This window comes from Ranitomeya variabilis, chromosome 4 (assembly GCF_051348905.1).
Source record: "Ranitomeya variabilis isolate aRanVar5 chromosome 4, aRanVar5.hap1, whole genome shotgun sequence".
NCBI classification, from domain to species: domain Eukaryota; kingdom Metazoa; phylum Chordata; class Amphibia; order Anura; family Dendrobatidae; genus Ranitomeya; species Ranitomeya variabilis.
The window spans coordinates 635,456,441-635,481,606 of NC_135235.1; the positions used below are offsets into that span (position 1 = coordinate 635,456,441).

General features: G+C 45.6%; 1 protein-coding gene across 2 annotated transcripts in view; it reads left to right on the top strand.

Annotated features, from left to right (window-relative positions):
* The window catches only part of LOC143767298 (oocyte zinc finger protein XlCOF8.4-like), a 44,894-nt gene that overhangs the window by 6,433 nt on the left and 13,295 nt on the right, over window positions 1–25,166 (top strand). For both annotated transcript variants that reach the window (XM_077255524.1, XM_077255525.1), the window contains exons 4-6: window positions 9–132; window positions 216–313; window positions 7,131–7,221. In XM_077255524.1, the coding sequence (XP_077111639.1) occupies window positions 9–132; window positions 216–313; window positions 7,131–7,221 (313 nt within the window). The remainder of the gene's footprint in view (window positions 1–8; window positions 133–215; window positions 314–7,130; window positions 7,222–25,166) is intronic.

Here is a 25,166-nt window from a genome sequence, read left to right on the forward strand (position 1 = left end):
TGTGTCAGGTTCCTATAAGGTGTCAGGATGTCACCGTCTATTTCTCCATGGATGAATGGGAATATTTAGAAGGACACAAAGATCTGTACAAGGACGTCATGATGGAGGTTCCCCAGCCCCTCACATCACGAGGTAATAGACAAGTCTAAATACACGCGGCCTATAATTATCTGTATGTAATGAATGAATTCAGTACCTGTATGTGTTTCTTTCAGTTCTATCCAATGAGAGGACAACACCAGAGAGATGTCCCCGTCCTCTTCTTCCACAAGACTGTAAACAAGAAGATCCCAGTGTTCCTCAGGATCATCAGGTAGATGGAGAGAAGGTGTCATGAGATCTCCACTATGATGTAGAGAAGGCATTGAATGTCTTGTGCTCAGTTGTGATTTATTTTCCATCATTTAGAAATGTATGAATTGGTTTTCGGTAAATATATTTTTATTAAAGAGAAGAGAATTTTACAAGAAAAACAGTAGTTGAAAACTACGACAATGATCAAAGTACTTTTTCTTATAATATACAATTCGAGAAGAGTAACACAAAAAACACTCATTCACAAACCTTGCATAAATCTTACATAAAAGAAAGAAAAAAATAAAAAATAAAAAAATTAGAGGGAGTAAACCCTCTAGAATGACTACGGTAACTTTAACATATAAGCAATAACTCCTTGCCCCCGCAACAGGTGAGGACTTTCATTACCGTGAATAAAAGAAAGCATACCTAAAATCAGTTCGCCCATGTCCCCTAGAGCGAGACATGCACGCAAATAGTAACATTATAAAAGTAACTGGTAAATCATGGTACAGACCTATCACACCGAGCTGGTGGAAGGTGAACAGCTCACCCAGGGGGGAGATAGAAAGAGGAGGAAATAGAGGGGGGAGCCCAAGTAGGTGGGGCTCAAGAAAAGAAATATAAAATGAGAACACGAAAAGAAAAGAAGAGTAGCTTAGTAATCAACTGTAGAATAGACAGGTGTATTCAGATAAACAGGTCAGGGAAACGAGCAGAATCTTTAAATAGAATCCATTCAGTCCAGATACCTAAAAAGGAGACCCTTGTCTGTGAAAGGTCTGCATCAATTTCCTCCATCCTAAAGATGGTTTCAAATTCTGAAAACCACTCCACAACATCGGGGGGAACCGGGTCTCGCCATCGGCGGGGGATCACCGTCCTAGCAGCCGCTAGGCAAAATTTAAGGACGTCCTTTTTTTGGGATCCGACCGAACCGGGAATCATGGAGAGCAATGCCATCTCTGGAGTACCGGTGATGTGCTTGCCTGTGATCAAACCATAATTTCGGAACACTTGGTCCCAGAATGTTCTATTCAAGGGGCAGCCCCACCAGATATGCAAAAGGGAGCCAATGCCATTTCCACACCTCCAGCAGCAGTTTGAAATTGAGGGAGAAAATTTGTGTAACCTGTCAGGTGTGAGGTACCACCTATATTGCAGTTTATACCCCTTCTCCGAGGCCTCACTGGAACTCGGGAGTTTATGGTTCATCAGGAAGCAACGCTTCCATTCCTCATCCGACAAAGTCCGCCCTAAATCCTTCTCCCAAGCAGACTGGAAATAGAGCCTTGCGTCAGAGTCAGGTGTTGAAAAAATTGAGTAGAGGGAAGAGATTCCCCTGCTCGGGGCGTCTCCACCGGCAAACAACAGTTCCAAGGGAGAGAGTCTACAGTTCGAACCCCTTGGCAAATTCAAAGAGGCCAGGAAGGACCGGACCTGCAAGTACTCCCACCAAAGAAGTTTAGTGGAGGGAGATTGGGTTTGGAGGGAACAGAGGGTGGGAATCTCGCCACGCTGTAAGATATCACCAACCCGTATGTCATCCTCGTATTTCCATCCCATGAAGGCTTTCCTGTGAATGCCCGGAGGAAATGCCGGGTTGCAAAAAATAGGTGTAAGAAGGCTGGCCCCAAGAGGAGCGGACCCCTTCACACCACTGCAGTGCCATGCCCTCATAGCCTCTGAGGTTAGGAAGGAAAATCTCCCCCGTTGAAGAGCATATTGCTTTGGGATCCACTGAAGATAATGAAGAGGCAAATCAGACCATTCTTGTTCCAACTCTACCCATTTTTTAAATTTAATTTTATATTTCCAGTCCAAGAGGCGAACTAATATGGCCGCCCTGCAATAGTTTCGGAGGTTGGGTAGACCCACCTCACCAAACTGGCGTGGCCTAGATAAAACCTTGTAACTCACCCTCGGTGTTTTCCCCTTCCAGATAAAACGGGAAATCAAGGACTGTATTTTAATAAAAAACGATTTATGTGGCCAAATGGGAATCGCCTGAAAGATATAAAGAAATCTCGGCAGGATATCCATCTTAACCACCTGAGTCCTACCGAGCCACGACAGCCTCAATGGGCCGTAAGACTCCAGAAGGGATCCCACCCTGTTCAAAATGACCTGATGGTTCAAAGAAAATAATTGAAGAGGATCCGAGGTGAGGTTCACCCCGAGATATGAAATCTGATCCTGTTGCCATCTAAAGGGGAAGGCCCGCTTCAAGGAAGCCACCACGGAAGAAGATAGAGAAATGTTTAGGACCTCAGTTTTGGAGTAATTAATCTTGAAGTTACTTAAATCCCCGAAGGATTCGAACTCCTTCATAAGCACTGGAAAAGAGACGACTGGGTTAGAGACGAAGAGGAGGATGTCGTCAGCAAATAGGGCCGTTTTATGGTTAGAGTTTCCAACCTGAATCCCTGAGATACTGTCATTAACTCGGATAGCCTTAGCCAAATGATCAATAACTAAAACATATAATAGGGGCGACAACAGGCAGCCTTGTCTAGTACCGTTCTGAATATAAAAACGATCGGACAAAGATCCATTGACTCTAACACGAGCTGAGGGTTTTGAATATAATGACATAATTTTCCCCAGGAAATTGGATTGTAATCCAATATGGGTCAGGGTCTCCTGTAGAAAGTCCCAATGGACTCTATCAAAGGCCTTTTCAGCGTCAATCGACAGAAGACAAAGAGGGGACTTTTGCATCTTGGTCCTCTCAATAAGGAGAAGAGACCTGATAATGCTGTCCCGCGCCTCCCGGCCCTTGACAAAGCCCACCTGATCAAGGTCGATAATAGATGGGATAAGTCCCGACAATCTGTCAGCCAATACCTTGGCAAATAATTTTACATCGACGTTGATCAGGGAGATTGGCCTATAACTCCCGGCCAGCAGGGGATCTTTATTAGGCTTTGGCAGAACAGAAATATGAGCCTCTAGGGACTGGTGGGTAAAGCTATTCTCCTCAGAAATCGCATTAAAGGTGAGGACCATTTGGGGAAGCAAGTCAGATAGAAGGGATTTATAGAATAAGGGAGTGAACCCATCCGGCCCAGGACATTTAGAGGTGGACGTGGATTTAACAGCTTCTGACAGCTCCTCAGGGGTTACGTCCTTTTCCAGGACCGCCAAATCCGCCTCAGGGAGGGACGGGACCTTGATCCTATTCATATAAGATTTAATTTTATTTTTCAACGTGGTGGGATCCAAGTCAGTGAACCTGCCCCTAATGTTGTACAGGGATTTATAGAACTTTTGAAAGACCTCTAGGATCTCCTCATTACTATGGAACAGTTGGCCCTTATCATTTTTGAATGAAGAGATAAGGGTGGGACCCGATCTGGGATAAAGCAGTCGTGCTAAAGGGCGCCCACAAACATTAGCTCTTTTGTAGAAAAACCCTTTAGTTCTTTCCTTGTCACCCATAAACCGTCTATCCAGCAGGCCTTTAAGTTCAAGCCTTTTTGTAGTGAGCTCGACCAAAGTCTCAGAGGACCTCGAATTCTTATGCCTGCTTTCCAGGGTCTGAATTTGTGACAGCAAAGCGTCTATTTCCTCAGTCTGAAGTTTTTTTATTCTAGCCCCATGTTTGATTAAGGTGCCTCTCATGATGCACTTCAGTGCTTCCCATTTAATTGCCTGAGGTGTGGGATCTGACGCATGAGTATGGGCGAACGCTGCAATGTCAGATTTCAAATCACTCAAACAGGTGGTGTCTCGTAAAAGGTTGCCATTCAATTTCCATGAGAATTTTTTCATAGCCAGCCCGGGTATCTCCAAGGATAGAAAAATAGGGCAATGATCCGATTGAACCATATTACCAATCTTGGCATCAGGCCTCCAAGATAAGACCCCCCTGCTGACCAGAAAAAGGTCAATTCTGCTGTAGGAGTTATGTGGAGTAGAATAGAAAGTATAACCCTTACCTCTAGGATTGAGGATTCTCCAAACATCTATCAGATGTAGTTTAAGTAAGAATTTTTGTAGGGCTCTCACCTTTCTCGATGGGACCGCCCCCCGACCAGAGGAGGTATCTAGTTTGGGATCAAAGACAAAATTAAAATCACCACCTATCACAACCTGGCCCTCCGCAAATGAAGACAGTTTCAACAATAGAGACTTGCAGACCTTAGGCTGTTCCCGGTTCGGGAGATACCAGTTAACTAGGGTCAGGATCCGTTCAGCAACTTTAACTTTCATAAAAATATAGCGTCCCCCTTCATCTATGACCTTGTCTATCAATATGATATTTAAATTCTTACAAAAGGCTATTGAGACACCTTTTGTCCTCAATTCGGGGTTGGAACTATGGGACCATCTATCATAAAGTTTACCCCCGACAACTGGTATCCGGTCAGCTCTAAAATGAGTTTCTTGAAGAAAAAGTATCTGAACCCCTAGCTTGTGCATAAGCTTGTGCATAAGTACGTGGCTTCGTTTTTGGGGAGTATTGAATCCCCGTACATTTAGGGAACCAAATTTTAAGGAACCCATTTTTCAATAGAACGTCGAGTACCCAACCGTTAGGCCCCAAAAAGGGGTTATCCTGCCACCTGAGAGATGAGAGCAGAAAACAGGACGCAGCAAATTAGAAGAAAAAGAAGAGAAAAAGAGTAGGCAAATATAGAAGAAAAAAGGAATGTAGCAGTAAATTGTACCCCTGGGGGAGCTGAAAATTAAAAACTCTTTCTTAAGATATGGGGTATAGTCGTTTCACGAATATCACGGTTTGGACCAACCGTATAACCCCTTAACGGGTCGTGTCCTTTCCACTGAAGAAAGGAAGAAAGTCAAAACAATATATAACAAAACAAATCATATACCGACGGATTCGATAAACAATATAGCTGTATAACACACCATGTTCCCCGGCGAACTTCCCTGAGACAAAAAAAATACACAAAATTACCCAGTACAACCAAACCACCAGAGGGGGAGGGAAAGGGAGAAGAAAAAAGGAAGGGGGGAAGGGGTAATCAAAGGAGAGGAGAGGGAGGGGGAAGAATAAGAAGGGGGAAGGAAGAGAATGGAATAGTGGAGAGGGAAGGGAAAATGACCAAGGGAAAAGAGCAAAGCATATATCAACACGGCCATTACTGCCTAAAGCTAGACCAAAGACCTAAGGGTCTGCAACCGACTGAACCAAAAATACTGGACGCTTGCATATCAGCCGTCTTCAGATACATCATTACAGTTCTGTCCTCTACCACGAGATCTAGTGCGGCCTCTTCCACGGTTGCGACGCGCCCTCTTTTGGCGCTGTGGCATAGGGCCCATATCCTGACCAACGGGATAAGGCCAGTCAGGGAATTGTAGGCCCGGATCTTCGAGGTTCAGAAGGGAGAGAAATGAACGATGCTCCCTGGGGTGAGATAAGGACACCATCTGGGTTCCCCGCCGAACCTGAAGGCGGAACGGATATCCCCAAGAATAGGGGATCTGGCTCTGGCGAAGGAGGTTAAGTAGAGGCCGCAGAGCTCTCCTCTTTTGGAGGGTTCTCCGCGACAGATCCGAGAGGAACTGTAATTGGCAATCTTGGAAACGGATCTCCTGGGTCTTTCTGGAACAGTTGAGGATTTCTTCCTTCACTTGGTACCTATGAAAACGACAAATCACGTCTCTAGGCAGACCTCCATCCTCAGGGGGAGGACCCAGCGACCTATGAGCTCTGTCAAATTCAATACCCAACTCTGGGGCAGTGTTCCTAACGGAATTGAACAAAGCTTGAAGAGTCGCAGTTAGGTCACTGGCTTGGACTGATTCCGGTAGACCCCTCACTCTCAGATTTTGCCTTCTCTCCCGATTCTCCAAGTCCTCCATATGGTCTAGAAAGCTCTCAAAGGTGGACGTCTGGGCTGACAGTTTATCCTCAAGGGCTAGGATCTTGCTGGAGAGATTTTCCACAGTAGTGTCAGTAAGTGTGACTCTGCCCGCTAGAGCTGAGACGTCCCCTCTCAGGGCCATTGTTTCAGCTTTAAAGGAGTTCTCCAACCTGGAGATAAAGCCCTCAAGTTCCTCTTTAGTTGGAACGTTGCTAATACGGGCCTTAAAAGCTTCCCACATGTCTGGGTCAGGGCTATCTTGTGGCCGCATATTTGGTAAAATAGGGGAACCACTGGGGCCTCCACTGATGGTCGGCTCCACTCGTCGCTCACCCCCTGTGGCTTCTGTGGGGTGATTTAGTAGAGGGGGGAGATAACCTGCTCCACAGCCCGGTTTCTGAATAGAGAGTTGTTGAAGCACCCCCTCTGCAGGTGTAAATGGCCGAGGTGACAGGCTAGGAGGCAGCCGAGTCTCCTGCAGCACAGGCCACTCAGTTTGGGAGGGGTAGAGATCAGCTCTCTGTGTCCAGGACCTCACCGCTTCTCCCTCTGTTTGTACAGTCGTATGAATTGGTTTTGAGGTAAATTGAATTCATCTTTAATTTCACTCTGTATTGGTTCGCTGAAATTTGAGTTTGAAAGTTTGGTCATATTTGGGCAGGAACTTCAATGTCTGTCTTCAGTGGAGATTCGTTTTGCTACTAAATAGATGTCTTTAATAATGTGGCCTTTCAGTGTATGTTTTATATCTGGTGGAAATGACAGGATAAAGCTGATCATAGACATTAGATGTTGTCTGGATCTTCTCACAATTTTCTGGTTATGGAGACTGCTGGTTAGAATTAGGTCTAACAGTTTGGATTTATACGGGAGACCTCCAACTATGTGATAACTACTGATGTCATTGTGGTCTTCATGTTCATTTATGATCTTTACTCTTCATCTTATGACTTTGTCTTCTCCATCTGTCTATGACTTTTACAATCTTTGTTTCAGGGTGAAGATCTGCCCCATGTTAATACTACAGATACATATGTGAGGGGTGATGAGCGGTGTAAAGAGGAGATTAATACAGATAATCACACTGGTGAGTAGTGATCACTAAATGCAGATGGAGATACTGACTTTTCTGTCCATATTTTCCCTATAGACTTAAATTGGATGCGGAACTCCACAGATAAAAAAACATACATGGGTTTTTAATGCATTTCTGCTGTGGAAAACACACTTAAAGCGCAGGTAATCCGCACCTAAGCATGTCAATGAAGTTCAGTGAAATCAAAATACCAGAAAACTTTATTTACAGCATGACAAACCAAACAGAAAAAAAAGCCATAAAAATGCATGTTTATAAAATGCAATTAAAAAAACACAAGTACCATAATCTAATTTAAGTAATAGGTGAAGAAATCCTGCAACATCAAAAACGCACCAAAAGTTCATTGTGGGAACGTAGCCTAAGCCCATGTTATCATGTTCAGTATTTGGTCAGTATTTTCCTTCAGTATTTGTAAGCCAAAACCAAAAATGTTGATTTAGCCCCATATTTTTCATTTTCACAGGAGAAACTGGACCATACAATTTTTTGTTCAGTTTGTCCTGAGTATGCCGATACCCCATATCTGGGGGAATACTACATTTGAGGCACAGTGCAAAGCTCAGAAGGGAAGAGGCACCATATTGGAGTTCAGATTTTACTGGACTGGTTTGAGGGTGCCATCTCACTTTGGAAGAGCTCCTGCGTAGAGATGAGCCACCTCCCTAGTGTTCGGGTTCGGTTCGTCGAACAGGGAGATGTTCGCCGAACTGTTTGACGAACACCGTCGAACCCCATTGAAACCAATAGCAGGCAAACACAAACACATACAAACACATGGAAAATACATAGAAACACCTTAAAAGGTGTCCAAAAGCTGACAAACTGCTCAGAAGACACAACAAACACATGGAAAAGTCACAACTACACATAGTCATGCGAAAAGAAAAGAGGTGAAGGAGTAAAAGGAGGAGGAGACACAGATATAGGCATGTCATGCCCTTCTAAAGTTAAGAAAGGCTGGAGTAAAAATCTAAGCTCACTCTACCAACACCCAGACGTCTTGACAAAAAAAATAAAAAATAAATATCTTTAGGTAGAATGGCGGCGGGTCCATTCAGAACACTTTCCTTAGAAGACGTAGTGGTACCCCCCGTTGGGAGTTGTGCCAAAAAATGAACCCAATACATTCAGACTAATCCACCATTTGTCATATCCTAGGGGCAGGTCAGTAAATGACAACATCAATACGGAACCAAGTACAGTACTATGTACTGTACCTCCTTTGACGAGGCAATCAGGTGGGTCAAGAAGTTGGGAAGGGGCACCCTAATGGCCAAAACAGACATTGATTGGGAGTTCCGGTTACTACCTGTGCCTCCGAATAGTGTCCTCCCATTGTGCTGCTTCTGTGAAGGAGCATACTACATAGATCACTGTTTTCCCATGGGGTGCTCCAAATCCTGCTAACTATTTGAGGCGTTTAGTTGCTTCCTCGAATGTGTCGTCATGGACGTTTGTAAGGCGGCACATATTATCCATTACCTCGACGACTTCTTATGCCTGGGCCCAAAAGATTTGCCACAGTGTGAAAACACGCGGTAGTCCACCTGTGAGAAGGAGAGAGCTGGAGGGAGAGTGGACACCCCAGAGCCGAGGGGTTAGATTGAGAAAGAAAGAAGGCGGTGTAGCTTGCTTCATGGGTGGGGTACTCTGCTGAGTAGCAGAAATTGCTACTAGGCCCAAAAGGATCTCCTTGGCCAAATGCCATTAAAAAATAGTAGTTAGGTAAACAGGCGGTGTAGCTTGCTTCATAGGTGGGATACTCTGCTGAGTAGCACAAAATGCTATTAGGTACAAAACGATTTCCTGGGCTAGATCAGTTAAAAATTAGTAATTAGATCAACAGGCGATGTAGCTTGCTTCATGGGTGGGGTACGCTGCTGAGTAGCACTAAATTCTACTAGGCCCAAAAGGATTTCCTGGGCTAGATGCCATTACAAAATAGTAGTTAGGTAAACAGGTGGTGTAGCTTGCTTCATTGGTGGGGTACGCTGCTGAGTTGCACCAAATTCTACTAGGCCCAAAAGGATTTCCTGGGCTAAATGCCGTTACAAAATAGTAGTTAGGTAAACAGGCGGTGTAGCTTGCTTCATGGGTGGGGTACGCTGCTGAGAAGCACTAAATTCTACTAGGCCCAAAAGGATTTCCTGGGCTAGATGCCGTTACAAAATAGTAGTTAGGTAAACAGGCGGTGTAGCTTGCTTCATGGGTGAAGTACGCTGCTGAGTAGCACCAAATTCTACTAGGCCCCAAAGGATTTCCTGGGCCAGATGCTGTTAAAAATAGTACTTAGGTAAACAGGCGGTGGGTGGCTGGGCTACTCTGCTGACTAGCAGACACTGAAGCTTTGGAGCAGACCTCTGAATCCCAGGCCATAGTATGAGTAAACAACTCTGCAGACGACCCCACCCACCTGGAATTGACAATGGCAACGTCATGTAAAACTCAGCAAGGAGACTAAATCAAAGAGTCTCCATTTTTTCCAAAAATTCGGCAACTGACACCACTTAAGTGGCATCGATTTCGTCAGAGTTTTTTAAAACGGTTGGTGAGGTGATTTTCAAAAATCATAAAGCTTTTAGTCTCCCCAAGATGACACAGGGGTAGAAAAGTCCTTGCGGATCCAGGATTTGTTCATCTTGATGAACGTTAGTCTGTCTACATTGTCACTGGACAGCCGCGTGCGCTTACCGTATTTTTCGGACTATAAGACGCACCGGACCATAAGGCGCACCTCAAATTTGGGGTGAAAATTGCAGAAAAAAAGATTTTTTATAAGATGGGGGTCCGTCTTATTGTCCGAATTTACAGTATCTTACCTGAGGGCTCGTGGTGGCAGAGCAGGGTCACAGGAGGCATGGTGGCGGTAGAGGTGGGGTGATGCGGTACGGCGTGCACCTGAGCAGGGTCCCTTCCTGCTTAGGTGGGCGACGCCACGGCCTGGTGTCCATGGGAGGGTGGCAGCAGTGGTTACCGACAGAGGTGCTGGGATGAGGAGGCACAGTGAGAGGTATGGCGTGAGAGGGGTCCCTTACCCCGGTGAGGTGATGGAAGGATCTCATGGGCACATGGACTGGAGATGATGGAGGTAGTGGTGTACATTGTGAAGCGAGTATTCCACAGGAGCTCATATGTCTGAGTCCTTGCCGCTTCCCGGCGCTCCTCAGCGCAATAATTATTTCAGAAGCCGGTTATAAGTGAGGAGCTCCGCTACCGAGACACAGCCGCCATGACCGGACACTGCGGGAAAAGCGCCTCTGTACTGCTGCGAGCCCTGCTGGAGGCGGAGAGCCGGCCGTGCCATGCGGTGCTGAGGAGCGACGGGAAGCGGCAAGGACTCAGACATCTGAGCGCCTGTGGAATACTCGCTTCACAATGTACACCACTACCTCCATCATCTCCAGTCCATGTGCCCACGAGATCCTTCCTGAACCTTGCTGCACCATCCTGGGAAGCAAAAGGATACAGGATACAGAGTCCAAAGTCCCGGTGAGGTGATGCAGCAGCCCGGTAATGCAGCAGAGCCGGGTGAATCCTGTTGATATCGGTGGGCGCGGCCATCTTCCTGAGGCCGCGCGTTCGCAGATGGAGCTCTGCTGCCCGGGGCTTCAGGAAAATGGCCGCCGCGATCCCCATCTGCGCATGCGCGGCATCCCGCGGCCATTTTCCTGAAGCCCCGGGCAGCAGAGCTCCATCTGCAAACGCGCGGCCTCAGGAAGATGGCCGCGCCCACCGATAACATCAGGATTCACCCGGCTCTGCTGCCTTACCGGGCTGCTGCATCACCTCACCGGGAAAAGGGACCCCGCTCACTGCGCCTCCTCATCTCCGTACCTCTGCTGCCACACCTCTCCCGCCGCACCTCTGCCACCGCACCTCTGCTGCCACGGTAAGCTGCATTGCGACTATTAGACGCACCCCCCATTTTCCCCCCTTTTTTTGGGGGAAAAAAGTGCGTCTTGTAGTCCGAAAAATACGGTATCTGTCAGCACACCATCAGCAGCGCTGAACACACGTTCAGAGAGAACGATGGCTGCGGGGCACGACAAGATCTCCAAGGCTTGAGTGGCGAGCTCAGGCCATTTTTCAAGATTGGAACTGGACCCTTGCTCATTTTGGGCTTCCACAGTCATGGCATCGATGTTAACTTGGAGATACTCTTGTACCATCCTCTCTAGGCGTTGGCTGTGCGTCAGACTTCTTGTCTCCAGTGGCCTTGCAAAGGATGGTCTAAAAAAATCTTGAAACGATTGGAAAAAATTGCTGTTACCACCAGATACGATGTTACTGTTACGGTTTGAGTCATGACTCGATAGTCCCACGGTTGGCAAGTTAGAACTCAGAGATTCACTATGTGCACCACAGGTGTTTTGTGGAAAAGCAGATGTTAGATTCTGTAACAGTCTCTGCTGATACTCCTGCATGCGTGAATCCCTTTCTATGGCAGGAATTATTTCGTCAAATTTGCTTTTGTACCGAGGATCTAAGAGTGTGGCAACCCAGTAGTCGGCATTACTTCAGATTCTGACAATCCGAGGGTCATGTTGCAGGTAGTGCAGCAAGAAGGCACTCATGTGTCTTGCGCATCCAGGAGGACCAAGTCCTTGTTGTCTTGGTGGTGGCGAGGTGAGAATCATGCTTCCATTGTCTGCCCTCTCCCCCCAACCTCGCACAACAGAAATTTAATCAAGGTCTCCCTCATCAGATGAGTCTTCCATGCCCAGCGCCAGTTCGTCCTCCACTTCTTCCTCGCCTCCTGCACCTTCCTCAACAGTTTGGGTGCTACCATTAGTGTTGAGCATTCCGATGCTGCAAGTATCGGGTATCGGCCGATACTTGCTGTATCGGAATTCCGATACCGGGATTCCGATACTCTTGTGGTATCGGGTATCGGGTATCGGAACAACATTAATGTTAAAATGTGTAAAATAGAGAATTAAAATAAAAAATATCGCTATACTCACCTGTCCGACGCAGCCGGGACCTCAGCGCAGGAACCGGCAGCGTTGTTTGTTTAAAATTCCCGCTTTTACATGGTTACGCGAAGTCCCGGCTTGTGATTGGTCAGGGCGGCCATGTTGCCGGGCCGCGGACCAATCACAGCAAGCCGTGACGAAAATACGTCACGGCTTGCTGTGATTGGTCCGCGTCCCGGCAACATGGCCGCCATTAACCAATCACAAGCCGTGACGTCACGGGAGGCTGGAAACGCGCTCATTTTAAAAAGGGCGCGTGTCCAGCCTCCCGTGACGTCACGGCTTGTGATTGGTTGCGTCGCGGTCAACCAATCACAAGCCGGGAGGCTGGACACGCGCCCATTTCAAAATGAGCGCGTCCAGCCTCCCGGCTTGTGATTGGTTGATCGCGGCGCAACCAATCACAAGCCGTGACGTCACGGGAGGCTGGACACGCGCCCATTTCAAAATGAGCGCGTCCAGCCTCCCGGCTTGTGATTGGTTGATCGCGGCGCAACCAATCACAAGCCGTGACGTCACGGGAGGCTGGACACGCGCCCATTTCAAAATGAGCGCGTCCAGCCTCCCGGCTTGTGATTGGTTGATCGCGGCGCAACCAATCACAAGCCGTGACGTCACGGGAGGCTGGACACGCGCCCATTTTAAAATGAGCGCGTGTCCAGCCTCCCGTGACGTCCCGGCTTGTGATTGGTCAGGGCGGCCATATTGCCGGGACGCGGACCAATCACAGCAAGCCGTGACGTAATTTCGTCACGGCTTGCTGTGATTGGTCCGCGTCCCGGCAACATGGCCGACCTGACCAATCACAAGCCGGGAATTCACGTAACCAAGTAATAGCGCGATTTTTAAACAAACAACGCTGCCGGTTCCCTCGCTGAAGTCCCGGCTGCGTCGGACAGGTGAGTATAGCGATATTTTTTATTTTAATTCTTTCTTTTACACATTTATATGGTTCCCAGGGCCTGAAGGAGAGTTTCCTCTCCTTCAGACCCTGGGAACCATCAGGGATACCGTCCGATACATGAGTCCCATTGACTTGTATTGGTATCGGGTATCGGTATCGGATTGGATTCCGATACTGTGACGGTATCGGCCGATACTTTCCGATACCGATACTTTCAAGTATCGGACGGTATCGCTCAACACTAGCTACCATGAGCCCACAATAATCCCTCTCCCCCAGCCTCCAATGCCAGCTGCCTTGGTGCTGCCAACCTTCTTGACCTTGGAGATATGATCCCTTCCGCATACGACTCCTCCTGTTCCTCCTCCTCTTGTTCCACCACCTGACTCCGAACACTGTGTAAGGTGTGCTCCAGCATGTAAATCACTGGAATGGTCATGCTGATAATGGCATCGTCAGCACTAAACATCTTTGTTGCTATTTCAAAACTGTGCAGAAGGGTGCATAGGTCCCTGATCTGAGACCACTCCTGCAGCGTGATTTGCCCCACCTCTTGATCTCGTTGGCCCAGGATATATGTCATAACGTATTGCACCAGGGCTCGTCGGTGCTGCCACAGTCGCTGCAACATGTGCAGAGTTGAATTCCACCGTGTGGGCACATCGCCAGTGAACTGGAAGGCCCAACGAATTCTGTAGAGATGCAAGTCGTCGAGCTGCGGGATGCGAACGGCGGAAGTGAGCACACAGCGACCGTGCCCTCTGCAGAATCCCATCTATTCTGGGATAGTGGGATAAAAATTGGACAACCAGGTTTAAAACGTGAGCCATACAAGACACGTGTGTGACATTGCCCCGGCGAAGGGCCGCACCGAGGTTTGCAGGATTGTCGCACACGGCCTTTCCTGGCTGCAGGTTGAGTTGAGACAACCATTGATGGAACTCGGTCTCCAGAGCTGACCACAACTCCTCAGCTGTGTGACTCACATTTCCCAGACATTTCAATGTAAACACTGCCTGATGCCGTTGAGCCCTGGTGACAGCATAGTGAGGAGGTGTGCAGGATTCCTTCTGCACAGTTACAACGCGGGTGGCATTACCAGACAGGCTTTGGGTGCAGGTGGAGGACCGAGAGGAGGTTGAGGAGGCAGAAGCAGTGGAGGAACTTTTAGATACAGAGGATCGACGAGCAACTCGTGGGGACGGCAAGACTTGGACAGCAGCCCCTTCTCCTGATGTCGCCGTAGTTACCCAGTGCCCAGTCACCGACATGTAATGCCCTTTTCCATGTCTACTCGTCCAAGTGTCTGTGGTGAAATGCACCCTGTCACACACACAGTTTCTCAAAGAAGCAGTGATGTTGTGTGCGACATGCTGGTGTAGCGCAGGCACAGCTTTCTTTGAGAAGTAGTGGCGACTGGGCATCTGGTACTGGGGCACTGCGACGGACATAAGGTCTCGAAAATCCTCTGTGTCCACCAGGTGGAAAGGCAGCATTTCTGTAGCCAACAGCTTGCAGATGGAGAAATTCAACCTCTTAGCTTTGTCATGGCTAGGAGGAAATGGTCTTTTACTTGTCCACCAGAATATCAAGGAATCACCTGCTACATTACAAAGCTAAAGAAGAAAATAACCGGGTACCTCTAGTAGTTACCTACAATCCAAATCTGGAGGCGCTAAGGGGCGCTGCACGGAAATTACAACCTTTACTGCAAAAAGATGCCAGACTACAATCCATTTTTCCAGACCCCCCACTACTGTGTTTTAGGCAGCCCCCAAATCTAAGAAGCATCATTGTCAAGAGCTCCTTGTCCTCTCCAACAGCTGCAGGTACCTTTCCTTGCAACCAGAAAAAATGTAAAACCTGTCCATTTATAATGACCATGGACAAGATAAAGATCCCCAACTCACATCAGGACTACAAGATACCAGGCACATTCAGCTGCGTCACTTCTAATGTGGTATACCTAATTATTTGTACTAAATGTCCAACTGGGGGTCTGTATGTGGGGGAGACAGGGAAGAAGCTGAGAACAAGGATGAACTCTCATCGCCATACAATAAGAGAAAAAAGAATGGATCTACCTGTGGCAATACATTTCTGTCTCCCAAATCATAACATTATGGACATGAAATTACTTGTATTAAAGGGTAACTTCAAATCGCAGAAAGACAGGAGAGTCTGGGAATATAAACTGATGATGACCTTTGACACTCTAAATGCAGGAATGAATGTGTCACACGGATTTATGTCTTTTTACATCAACTAACTACAACTAAGGGTACCGTCACACAGTGCCATTTTCATCGCTACGACGGCACGATTCGTGACGTTGCAGCGTCGTATAAGTATCGCTCCAGCGTCGTATACTGCGGTCACACGTTGCAATACACGGCGCTGGAGCGATAAATTCATGACGTATTTGCGATGTAGAAGCCGTTGGTTACTGTGCGCACATCGTATACAACCTGTGTCACACAATGCAATCATGCCGCCACAGCGGGACACTAGACGACGAAAGAAAGTTTCAAACGATCTGCTACGACGTACAATTCTCAGCGGGGATCCGGATCGCAGTAGCGTGTCAGACACAGCGATATCGTAAATGCATCGCTGGAACGTCACGAATCGTGCCGTTGTAGCGATCAAAATTGCACTGTGTGACGGTACCGTAAGGAACTTGCCCATCAGACCATGTGGGGTCATCACAACAGATCCTAATCACAGGACAATAAAACAATCCTTATCTAAGAATTGGCCCAATATTTATGGACGTAACTGTTTATCACCCATGGTAATTCTGCTTCATGTCACCTGGCTTATCCATGGTTTTTTTTCCCCTCTCCCTTTTTTTTTTCCTATACTATGTTGTGCATAAATATGTGATTCTTCAGAATTTGTTTTAGTCTTTGCCTGATGAAGAGACGTATGTAGTCTCGAAAGCTTGCAATTTGTTACCATCTTTTCAGTTAGCCATTAAAAGGTATCAACCACTGAGGACTCTCAATTCTAAATATTTTTCTATCTACTGGCTAACACGGTACCAAGATATATTTCTTTCCTGTACTCAAGCTAGTGATTTTTTGGCCTATACTGAGATATTGTTGACATGAGTTGGGTCATCCTTTGCGATGTCAAAAAATGCCCAGGCTATGCAAGGCTTAGAACCCGTGCGACCTAAAGAGCCACCACGACTTCTGGTCTGAGGCACAATTGGGGTTGAGGATGTAGTTGTTGACGTTCTTCCAGTACTCCGTCTCTGTCCAGGAAGGCGCACCGTTACCTCGTCGTCAGACTCGTCACTAGCATCCTCCTCCACCACCTCTGCTGACCTCATGGACTGGCGGACTGGGGGTTGACAGTAAGTGGGGTCTACAACCTCGTCATCATCATCCTGTGTGTTCTCACACCCGTCGTCCTCAGAGCCAACCTCTTCCTGCCCCGACCGAAAAGTCAAGTTTTCGTTCCAATCAGGTATCTCAGTCTCATCATCATCTTCCTCATTGTCTCCACCAACAGGAGTTACAGTTTGGGAACGAGGGTCTACATTATGCTCAGAACCTTCTTCATCTGGGCCTGGATCCGACTCACAAAGATTCTGGGCATCAGTGCAGATTATTTCCTCATCTGGATTCACAGAAGCTCTGGAGCAGACCTCTGATTTCCAGGCTATAGTATGCGTAAAGAGCTCTACAGACTCAACCATGTGTGCTACCCCAGATGGGCAGCTGGAGACTTGGGAGCTGTGAGGAAGCAAGTGCGATTGGGGTGACAACTCTGAGGACTGGAGTAGTTGTGATGTTGAAGTTGACATGGAGGAGAGCCCACTTGAATGAGCACTTGATATCCGTTCAAGCACCTGCTTTCATCTGGAATTTTTGGCGATGCTTGTAGCGATGGTCGTAAGAAAGGGATCATATCAGATTGTTCACGAAAAGAAGTAGACATCTTACTTTGTCTGGAAGATGGTCTTTCTTCTGCAGATGTTACTGTTGCTTTACCACCTACCCCACGGACACAACCTTTTTTTCCCTTTCCAACACGCCTATTCCCCTTTCCACCAGCAGCAGGCCTTTTGCCACTCATTTTAGTACTTAATTGGCAACTCTGTATCTGAAGTTGTTGGCACAACAACCGATGGATGAAAACCGAGCAGAACTGAGTGGCCAAACTGTGGTACTAGGCCCAAAACTATCAATTGGATTAGATGCAGTGAAAATAGAGAAACACAGGCGGTGTAGCTAGCTTCACAGGCGGGCTATTCTGCTGACGTGCAGACAATGCTGCTAAGCCCAAATCCCCAAAACGATTTACTGGGTTAGATGCCGTAAAAATTGAGATACACAGGCGGTGTAGCTAGCTTCACAGGCGGGCTACTCTGCTGACGTGCAGACAATGCTACTAGGCCCAAAACTATCAACTGGATTAGATGCAGTCAAAATAGAGATACACAGGCGGTGTAGCTAGCTTCACAGGCGGGCTACTCTGCTGACGTGCAGACACTGCTACTAAGCCCAAAACCCCAAAACGATTTACTGGGTTAGATGCTGTAAAAATTGAGATACAAGGCAGTGTAGCTAGCTTCACAGGTGGGCTACTCAGATGACTATCAGACAATGCTACTAGCCCAAAAGGATTGGCTGAGCTAGATTACACCAAATGCTGTGACTAACACTTGCACAGCACTGGCTCAGACCTGCCTGGCAAACAGTGCTATGAACTGCTGTAACCTGCCCTGAAAAGGGCTGATATTACAACTAGTCCCAACTCCTGACTCCCTAAACCTATCTCTCAGAAAATTCGCTGGCAAAAAAAGGCTCTTTGACTGTATAGCGCCCGCAGCAGCAGCGGTGCCGTCTAACACTAAGCTGCAGCAGTGAGGAAATGGTGACGACGGGGTAAATGGCTGGTTCTCATTGGGCAAGGAGTGACATGTGACATACACAGCCAATGACACATGCCCTTGCTTGTCTGCATCACATGCACATTGCTGTGTGTGTGCGCACTGCTGATAAGCTGAGAGACTGCACCGTCCCTCTGTAAATGCGGGAAAGAAAAAAAAAAATGGAGATCGGCGTTATTACAGCACAGATCTATCCCCCGCCCACTATACACTGAAACAGTCCATTAACAATGATAAACAGTTTTAATGTGCAAATCAAGCTAGGCTTTTGGTGAACGAACAGTTATCGAACAGAAACTCGAACAGCCGAATTTTAAGCAAATTGTTCGGGTTCGTCGAACGAGTCGAACACCGCCCAAAACAGCTCAAATTTGAAATTGGCGAACAGTTCAACTCGAACACCGCTCATCTCTACTCCTGAGGTGCTGGAGAAGCAGACCCCAACATAAATGATGCCATTTCACAAAGTACATCCCCAATTCATTCATCTAGGTTTGCAGTGATCACATTGACACCACAGAATAATTACATTTTTACCACTAAAATGTTATTTTAGCCCAAATCTTTTAATTTCTATAAGGGCTAATAAGAAAAAATGGGACTCAGTTTGTTGTGCAATTTCTCCTGAGTGCGCCAATATCCTAGAAGGGTAGGGGCATTTGAATTTGGGAGCACATAATTTGCTGATTTTTTTTTTTTTTTTTGGGGGGGTGAGGAGCCATTTTGCTTTTCCAGAACCTTTGTGCTGCCAGTAACGTGGAAGTCCCCTATATTTCCATTGACAGACCTGAGTGAGGATTTGTTTTTTTTTTGTTTATTTTGTGGATTGAGTTGAAGCTTTTATTGGAAACATTTTAGATAACACTTGGGATCACATTAATCATGAGCGCTACTGTCACGCACAGTGTAGGAAAGACTAAGTGCAACACAAAAGGATAAGGGGAGGGGAACCTAACACTAGAGAAGGGGGAGTGGAGAGCCCTAGGCAGATCTATGGAGTACTCACCCTGTCCTTGATGTTAAACTTCTTTTAATCCATATTAGAATAACATCCACACCATATCAAAGTGCAGTGTGCAGATGACAGGGGAGTGAGCAGATAGAAAAACCTGACGGACTACGGCCGTTTCGCACTATTCATGCTCTTTTACGGGTCCATACTAGCCAGGATGTTACAACACTTCCTTTTAACAAGGATTGGGGAGTGGTTAAACACATAACTGTGAAAGTAACACCTGAAATAAAAACATACATAATTGCAGGTAATACCTTGGTTTTAACTATACTGACATATCCAGTTTATCTTTCAAACTGAGTGGACAATGAGCATCGGTATCAAGAATCCATTTTCCTTCTTTTCTTAATGGTAATCTATTAAGATCACCACCCATTCTGGGGTATTCTATATGTTCAATTCCTGCGAACCTCAAAACATTTGGATCTGCATTATGTACCTCTTTGACATGCTGTATTAATCTTAATGATCTTTTTCCTGTTATTAGTGAATTAGAATCTTCTCTAAATCTAATATACATAGGTCTTATTGTTTTACCAATATAGAAAGAACATCATGGACAATAAATCACAAATTACTTGTTTGGTGCGGCATGTGATTAATTCCCTAACAGAATGCAATACCGCTCCGATTTTAAGTTTTTTTCCCCACTATGTGTAATTGACAAGAAGAACAATTCCTACAGCGAAAATTTCCTGTTGGATTTTTCCCATCCAACCACGTTATTCTACTATTAGTTTCAACAAATCATTTTTGCACTTGAATATCATTTAGATTGCGGCTTCTCTTATAGCTAATTAGGCTATGTGCACACGCTGCGGATTTTGCTGCAGATCCGCAGCATTTCCGCAGCTGTGGATCCGCAGCAGTTTCCCGTGCGTTTACAGTACAATGTAAACCTATGAGAAACGCGATCAGCAGTGCACATGCTGCGGAAAAAAACGCGTGTAATCGCAGCGGTTTACATTCAGCAACATGTAGATTCTTTGTGCGGAATCCGCTGCGGGTTACACCTGCTCCATAATAGAAAACCGCAGGTGTAAAACCGCAGTGGAATCCGCACAAAAACCACGGTTAATCCATGGTAATTCCGCAGGAAATCCGCAGGTAAAACGCAGTGCCTTTTACCTGCGGTTTTCACAAATCCGCTGCGGAAAAATTTGCAGACCTCAAGAATACGTGTGCACATACCCTTAATGGTTTATTTTTTGCTACTGCTGTAAAGGTACCGTCACACTAAACGATATCGCTAGCGATCCGTGACGTTGCAGCGTCCTCGCTAGCGATATCGTTTAGTTTGACACGCAGCAGCGATCAGGATCCTGCTGTGATGTCGCTGGTCGCTGAATAAAGTCCAGAACTTTATTTGGTCGTCCGATCGCTGTGTATCGTTGTGTTTGACACCAAAAGCAACGATACCAGCGATGTTTTACACTGGTAACCAGGGTAAACATCGGGTTACTAAGCGCAGGGCCGCGCTTAGTAACCCGATGTTTACCCTGGTTACCAGCGTAAAAGTAAAAAAAACAAACAGTACATGCTCACCTGCGCGTCCCCCAGCCTCTGCTTCCTGACACTGACTGAGCTCCGGCCCTGAAGTGAAAGTGAAAGCACAGCGGTGACGTCACCGCTGTGCTGTTAGGGCCGGCGCTCAGTCAGTGTCAGGAAGCAGAGGCTGGGGGACGCGCAGGTGAGCATGTACTGTTTGTTTTTTTTACTTTTACGCTGGTAACCAGGGTAAACATCGGGTTACTAAGCACGGCCCTGCGCTTAGCAACCCGATGTTTACCCTGGTTACCCGGGGACCTCGGCATCGTTGGTCGCTGGAGAGCGGTCTGTGTGACAGCTCTCCAGCGATCAAACAGCGACGCTGCAGCGATCAGCATCGTTGTCGCTATCGCTGCAGCGTCGCTTAATGTGACGGTACCTTAAGATCTTTGTCACTTTCCAAGAGTTGCCAATTTCTTTGGATCACAGCTTTAATTAAGTTCATATTATGATTATGTTTAAAAGAAAAAAATAAATCTCTTATCATCTGCTAAACTACCTGGTGTTTTTTTTTCTTTACCTGCTTTAGTAAGTCTGACTGATTTTTCTCTTCTGCCTTTGTTCTAGCTTCAATAAGTATAGCCTCAGGGTAACCTCTTTTTAATAAATTGTTTGATAATTCGTTTGCTTTTAAACATAATCCTAATATAAACTTAAATAAATCTACGATACTCAAGGTCTATGGGTTCTATGGGTTGAACTAGATGGACTTAAAGTGTTCCTTCAACCTTAATAACTATGTAACTATGTAAGGTCCACTCGGTTTGAATGATAAACTGGATATGTCAGTATGGTTATAGCGAAGGTATTACCCGTAATAATGTATGTATTTATTTCACATGTTACTTTACTTTCACTATTATGTGTTTAACCACTACCCAATCCTTGTTAAAAGGGAGTGTTGTAACATCCTGGCTAGTATGAACCAGTAGAAGCGCATGAACAGAATGAAACGGCCGTAGTCCGTCAGGTTTTTCCATCTGCTCACTCCCCTGCCACCTGAACACCACACACGATACTTTGATATGATGTGGATCTTATTCTAATATGGATTAAAAGAAGTTTAACATCAAGGACTGGGTGAGTGCTCCATTTCTTCTCTTCTCATCTGTGTGCCATATGATTAATTTTTTAGCGTATGCACCACCTTGAAGAGGTCCTGGAAATCTATTTGTAGGGTGAGATTTGTATTCAACAAAACTCTATTCCAGCTGATTTAATCTGGTGCCTAATCTCTTAAAGTTAATTTAGATCTATCATCATCCTGTCTGCCCTAATTGTCCCTATATAGGTTTTGCACCTATCGCCGAGCAGGATACCTAACCCCTGCCTGATCCTGGCGATAAGCTCTGCATAGGGAAGGATAGGATGTGCAATAGTTAATCCCCACTAAAGACAGATGGGATACACAAACAAGGGGAACACTTAACTTGAGTAGACTCAGGGAGAAACAGATGTCCTCCAAACACTAAGAGGAAGATAGCCGACTGCTATAGCGCCAAGCCTCATCAGGGAAATGGAAATATCAAACACAACTTATAGCAGCAAACTGGGAGTTATAAACACTCGATCCAGGTGTGTCCATTAGAGTAGAAGGAATGTTGCCACTGGGTCCTAGAGTCAGAAGGACCATTAAGAAGTTTGCAATGCAAACTGCTGAGACCTTCTGCAGTCAGATGCGGTGCCACGGTATGCAGCCACTGACACACCCATGACAGCTACACTAAGCACATAATGTGGGGTTTCCATCTAAATCTCTGAGTGACGTGATTCAAATGAAACTCCCGAGGGATCCATTCACGTAAACCAGGCAGCAGTTTCTCTGGACTCCTTCTGGTCTCCGTTCAGCGTTGTCCTTCTTTTCAGAAGTGCACAACACTGTGCTGGACCCTTCTTTTGTGCATGCCTAAAAAGACATACATAGGCTAGACAGCATCCACAGTGCCTGCAATTGCTTCATTATAGGGAATATTCTTCCTGGGGTTCCTTCTAAATCACGTATTTCAGACCTTTACATGGAAACCATGGGGTAAGCGCTCAGCGTAGAGCACAGGAGAAATGTGAGCCGAGTCTTACTGCGATCTTTGGGAGTCAGAATGAACAAATCAACAGCAGGTGAATAATTGGTTATTTTTTTACGTCATTCCTCGTATAGTATAAGAGAGTAAAAGACTTTATTCTTCGGATTGGTGTGATTACAGCAATATCGGATTTATATCGGGTTTTTATGTTTGACTGCTGTCACACACTAAAAATGCTTTTTTCTTTGCAAAATCAAGTTTTTGCATCGCCATATTTTGTGAGTTTTCAGTGCCTTGCGAAAGTATTCGGCTCCCTGGAACTTTTCAACCTTTTCCCACATATCATGCTTCAAAAATAAAGATACCAAATGTAAATTTTTGGTTAAGAATCAACAACAAGTGGAACACAGTTGTGAAGTTGAACGAAATTTATTGGTTATTTTAAATTTTTGTGGAAATTCAAAAACTGAAAAGTGGGGCGTGCAATATTATTCGGCCCCTTTAACTTAATACTTTGTTGCGCCACCTTTTGCTGTGATTACAGCTGCAAGTCGCTTGGGGTATGTCTCGATCAGTTTTGTACATCAAGAGACTGAAATTCTTGCCCATTCTTCCTTGGCAAACAGCTCGAGCTCAGTGATGGAGATCGTTTGTGAACTTGACTTGGCCATTCTAACACCTGGATACGTTTATTTGTGAGCCATTCCATTGTAGATTTTGCTTTATGTTTGGGATAATTGTCTTGTTGGAAGACAAATCTCTGTTCCAGTCTCAGGTCTTTTGCAGACTCCAACAGGTTTTCTTTAAGAATGGTCCTGTATTTGGCTCCATTCATCTTCCCATCAATTTTAACCATCTTCTCTGTTCCTGCTGAAGAAAAGCAGGCCCAAACCATGATGCTTCCACCACCATGTTTGACAGTGGGGATGGTGTGTTGAGGGTGATGAGCTGTGTTGCCTTTACGCCAAACATATTATTTGGCATTGTTGCCAAAAAGTTCGATTTTGGTTTCATCTGACCAGGGCACCTTCTTCCACATGTTTTGTGTGTCTCCTTGGTAGCTTGTAGCGAACTTTAACCCCTTCATGACCTTGCCGTTTTTTGCAATTCTGACCAGTGTCCCTTTATGAGGTAATAACTCAGGAACGCTTCAACGGATCCTAGCGATTCTGAGATTGTTTTTTCGTGACATATTGGGCTTCATGTTAGTGGTAAATTTAGGTCGATAATTTCTGAGTTTATTTGTGAAAAAAATGGAAATTTGGCAAAAATTTTGAAAATTTCGTAATTTTCACATTTAGAATTTTTATTCTGTTAAACTAGACAGTTATGTGACACAAAATAGTTAATAAATAACATTTCCCACATGCCTACTTTACATCAGCACAATTTTGGAAACAAATTTTTTTTTTTGCTAGGAAGTTATAAGGGTTAAAATTTGACCAGTGATTTCTCATTTTTACAACAAAATTTACAAAACCATTTTTTTTAGGGACCACCTCACATTTGAAGTCAGTTTGAGGGTTCTATATGGCTGAAAATACCCCAAAGTGACACCATTCTAAAAACTGCACCCCTCAAGGTGCTCAAAACCACATTCAAGAAGTTTATTAACCCTTCAGGTGTTTCACAGCAGCAGAAGCAACATGGAAGTAAAAAATGAACATTTAACTTTTTAGTCACAAAAATGATCTTTTAGCGAAATTTTTTTTATTTTCCCAAGGGTAAAAGGAGAAACTGGACCACGAACGTTGTTGTCCAATTTGTTCTGAGTACGCTGATACCTCATATGTGGGGGTAAACCACTGTTTGGGCGCACGGCAGGGCTCGGAAGGGAAGGAGCGCCATTTGACTTTTTCAATGAAAAATTATCTCCATCGCTAGCAGACACCATGTCACGTTTGGAGAGCCCCTGTGTGCCTAAACATTGGAGCTCCCTCACAAGTGACCCCATTTTGGAAACTAGACCCCCCAAGGAACTTATCTAGAAGCATAGTGAGCACTTTAAACTCTCAGGTGCTTCACAAATTGATCCGTAAAAATGAAAAAGTACTTTTTTTTCACACAAAATTTCTTTTAGCCTCAATTTTTTCATTTTCACATGGGCAACAGGATAAAATGGATCCTAAAGTTTGTTGGGCAATTTCTCCTGAGTACGCCGATACCTCATATGTGGGGGTAAACCACTTTTTGGGTGCACGGCAAGGCTGGGAAGGGAAGGCGTGCCATTTGACTTTTTGAATGGAAAATTAGCTCCAATCATTAGCGGACACCATGTCGCGTTTGGAGAGCCCCTGTGTGCCTAAACATTGGAGCTCCCCTACAAGTGACCTCATTTTGGAAACTAGACCCCCCAAGGAACTTATCTAGATGCATAGTGAGCACTTATAACCCCCAGGTGCTTTACAGAAGTTTATAACGCAGAGCCGTGAAAATAAAAAATAATTTTTCTTTCCTCAAAAATGATTTTTAGCCCAGAATTTTTTATTTTCCCAAGGGTAATAGGAGAAATTGGACCCCAAATGTTGTTGTCCAGTTTGTCCTGAGTACGATGATACCCCATATG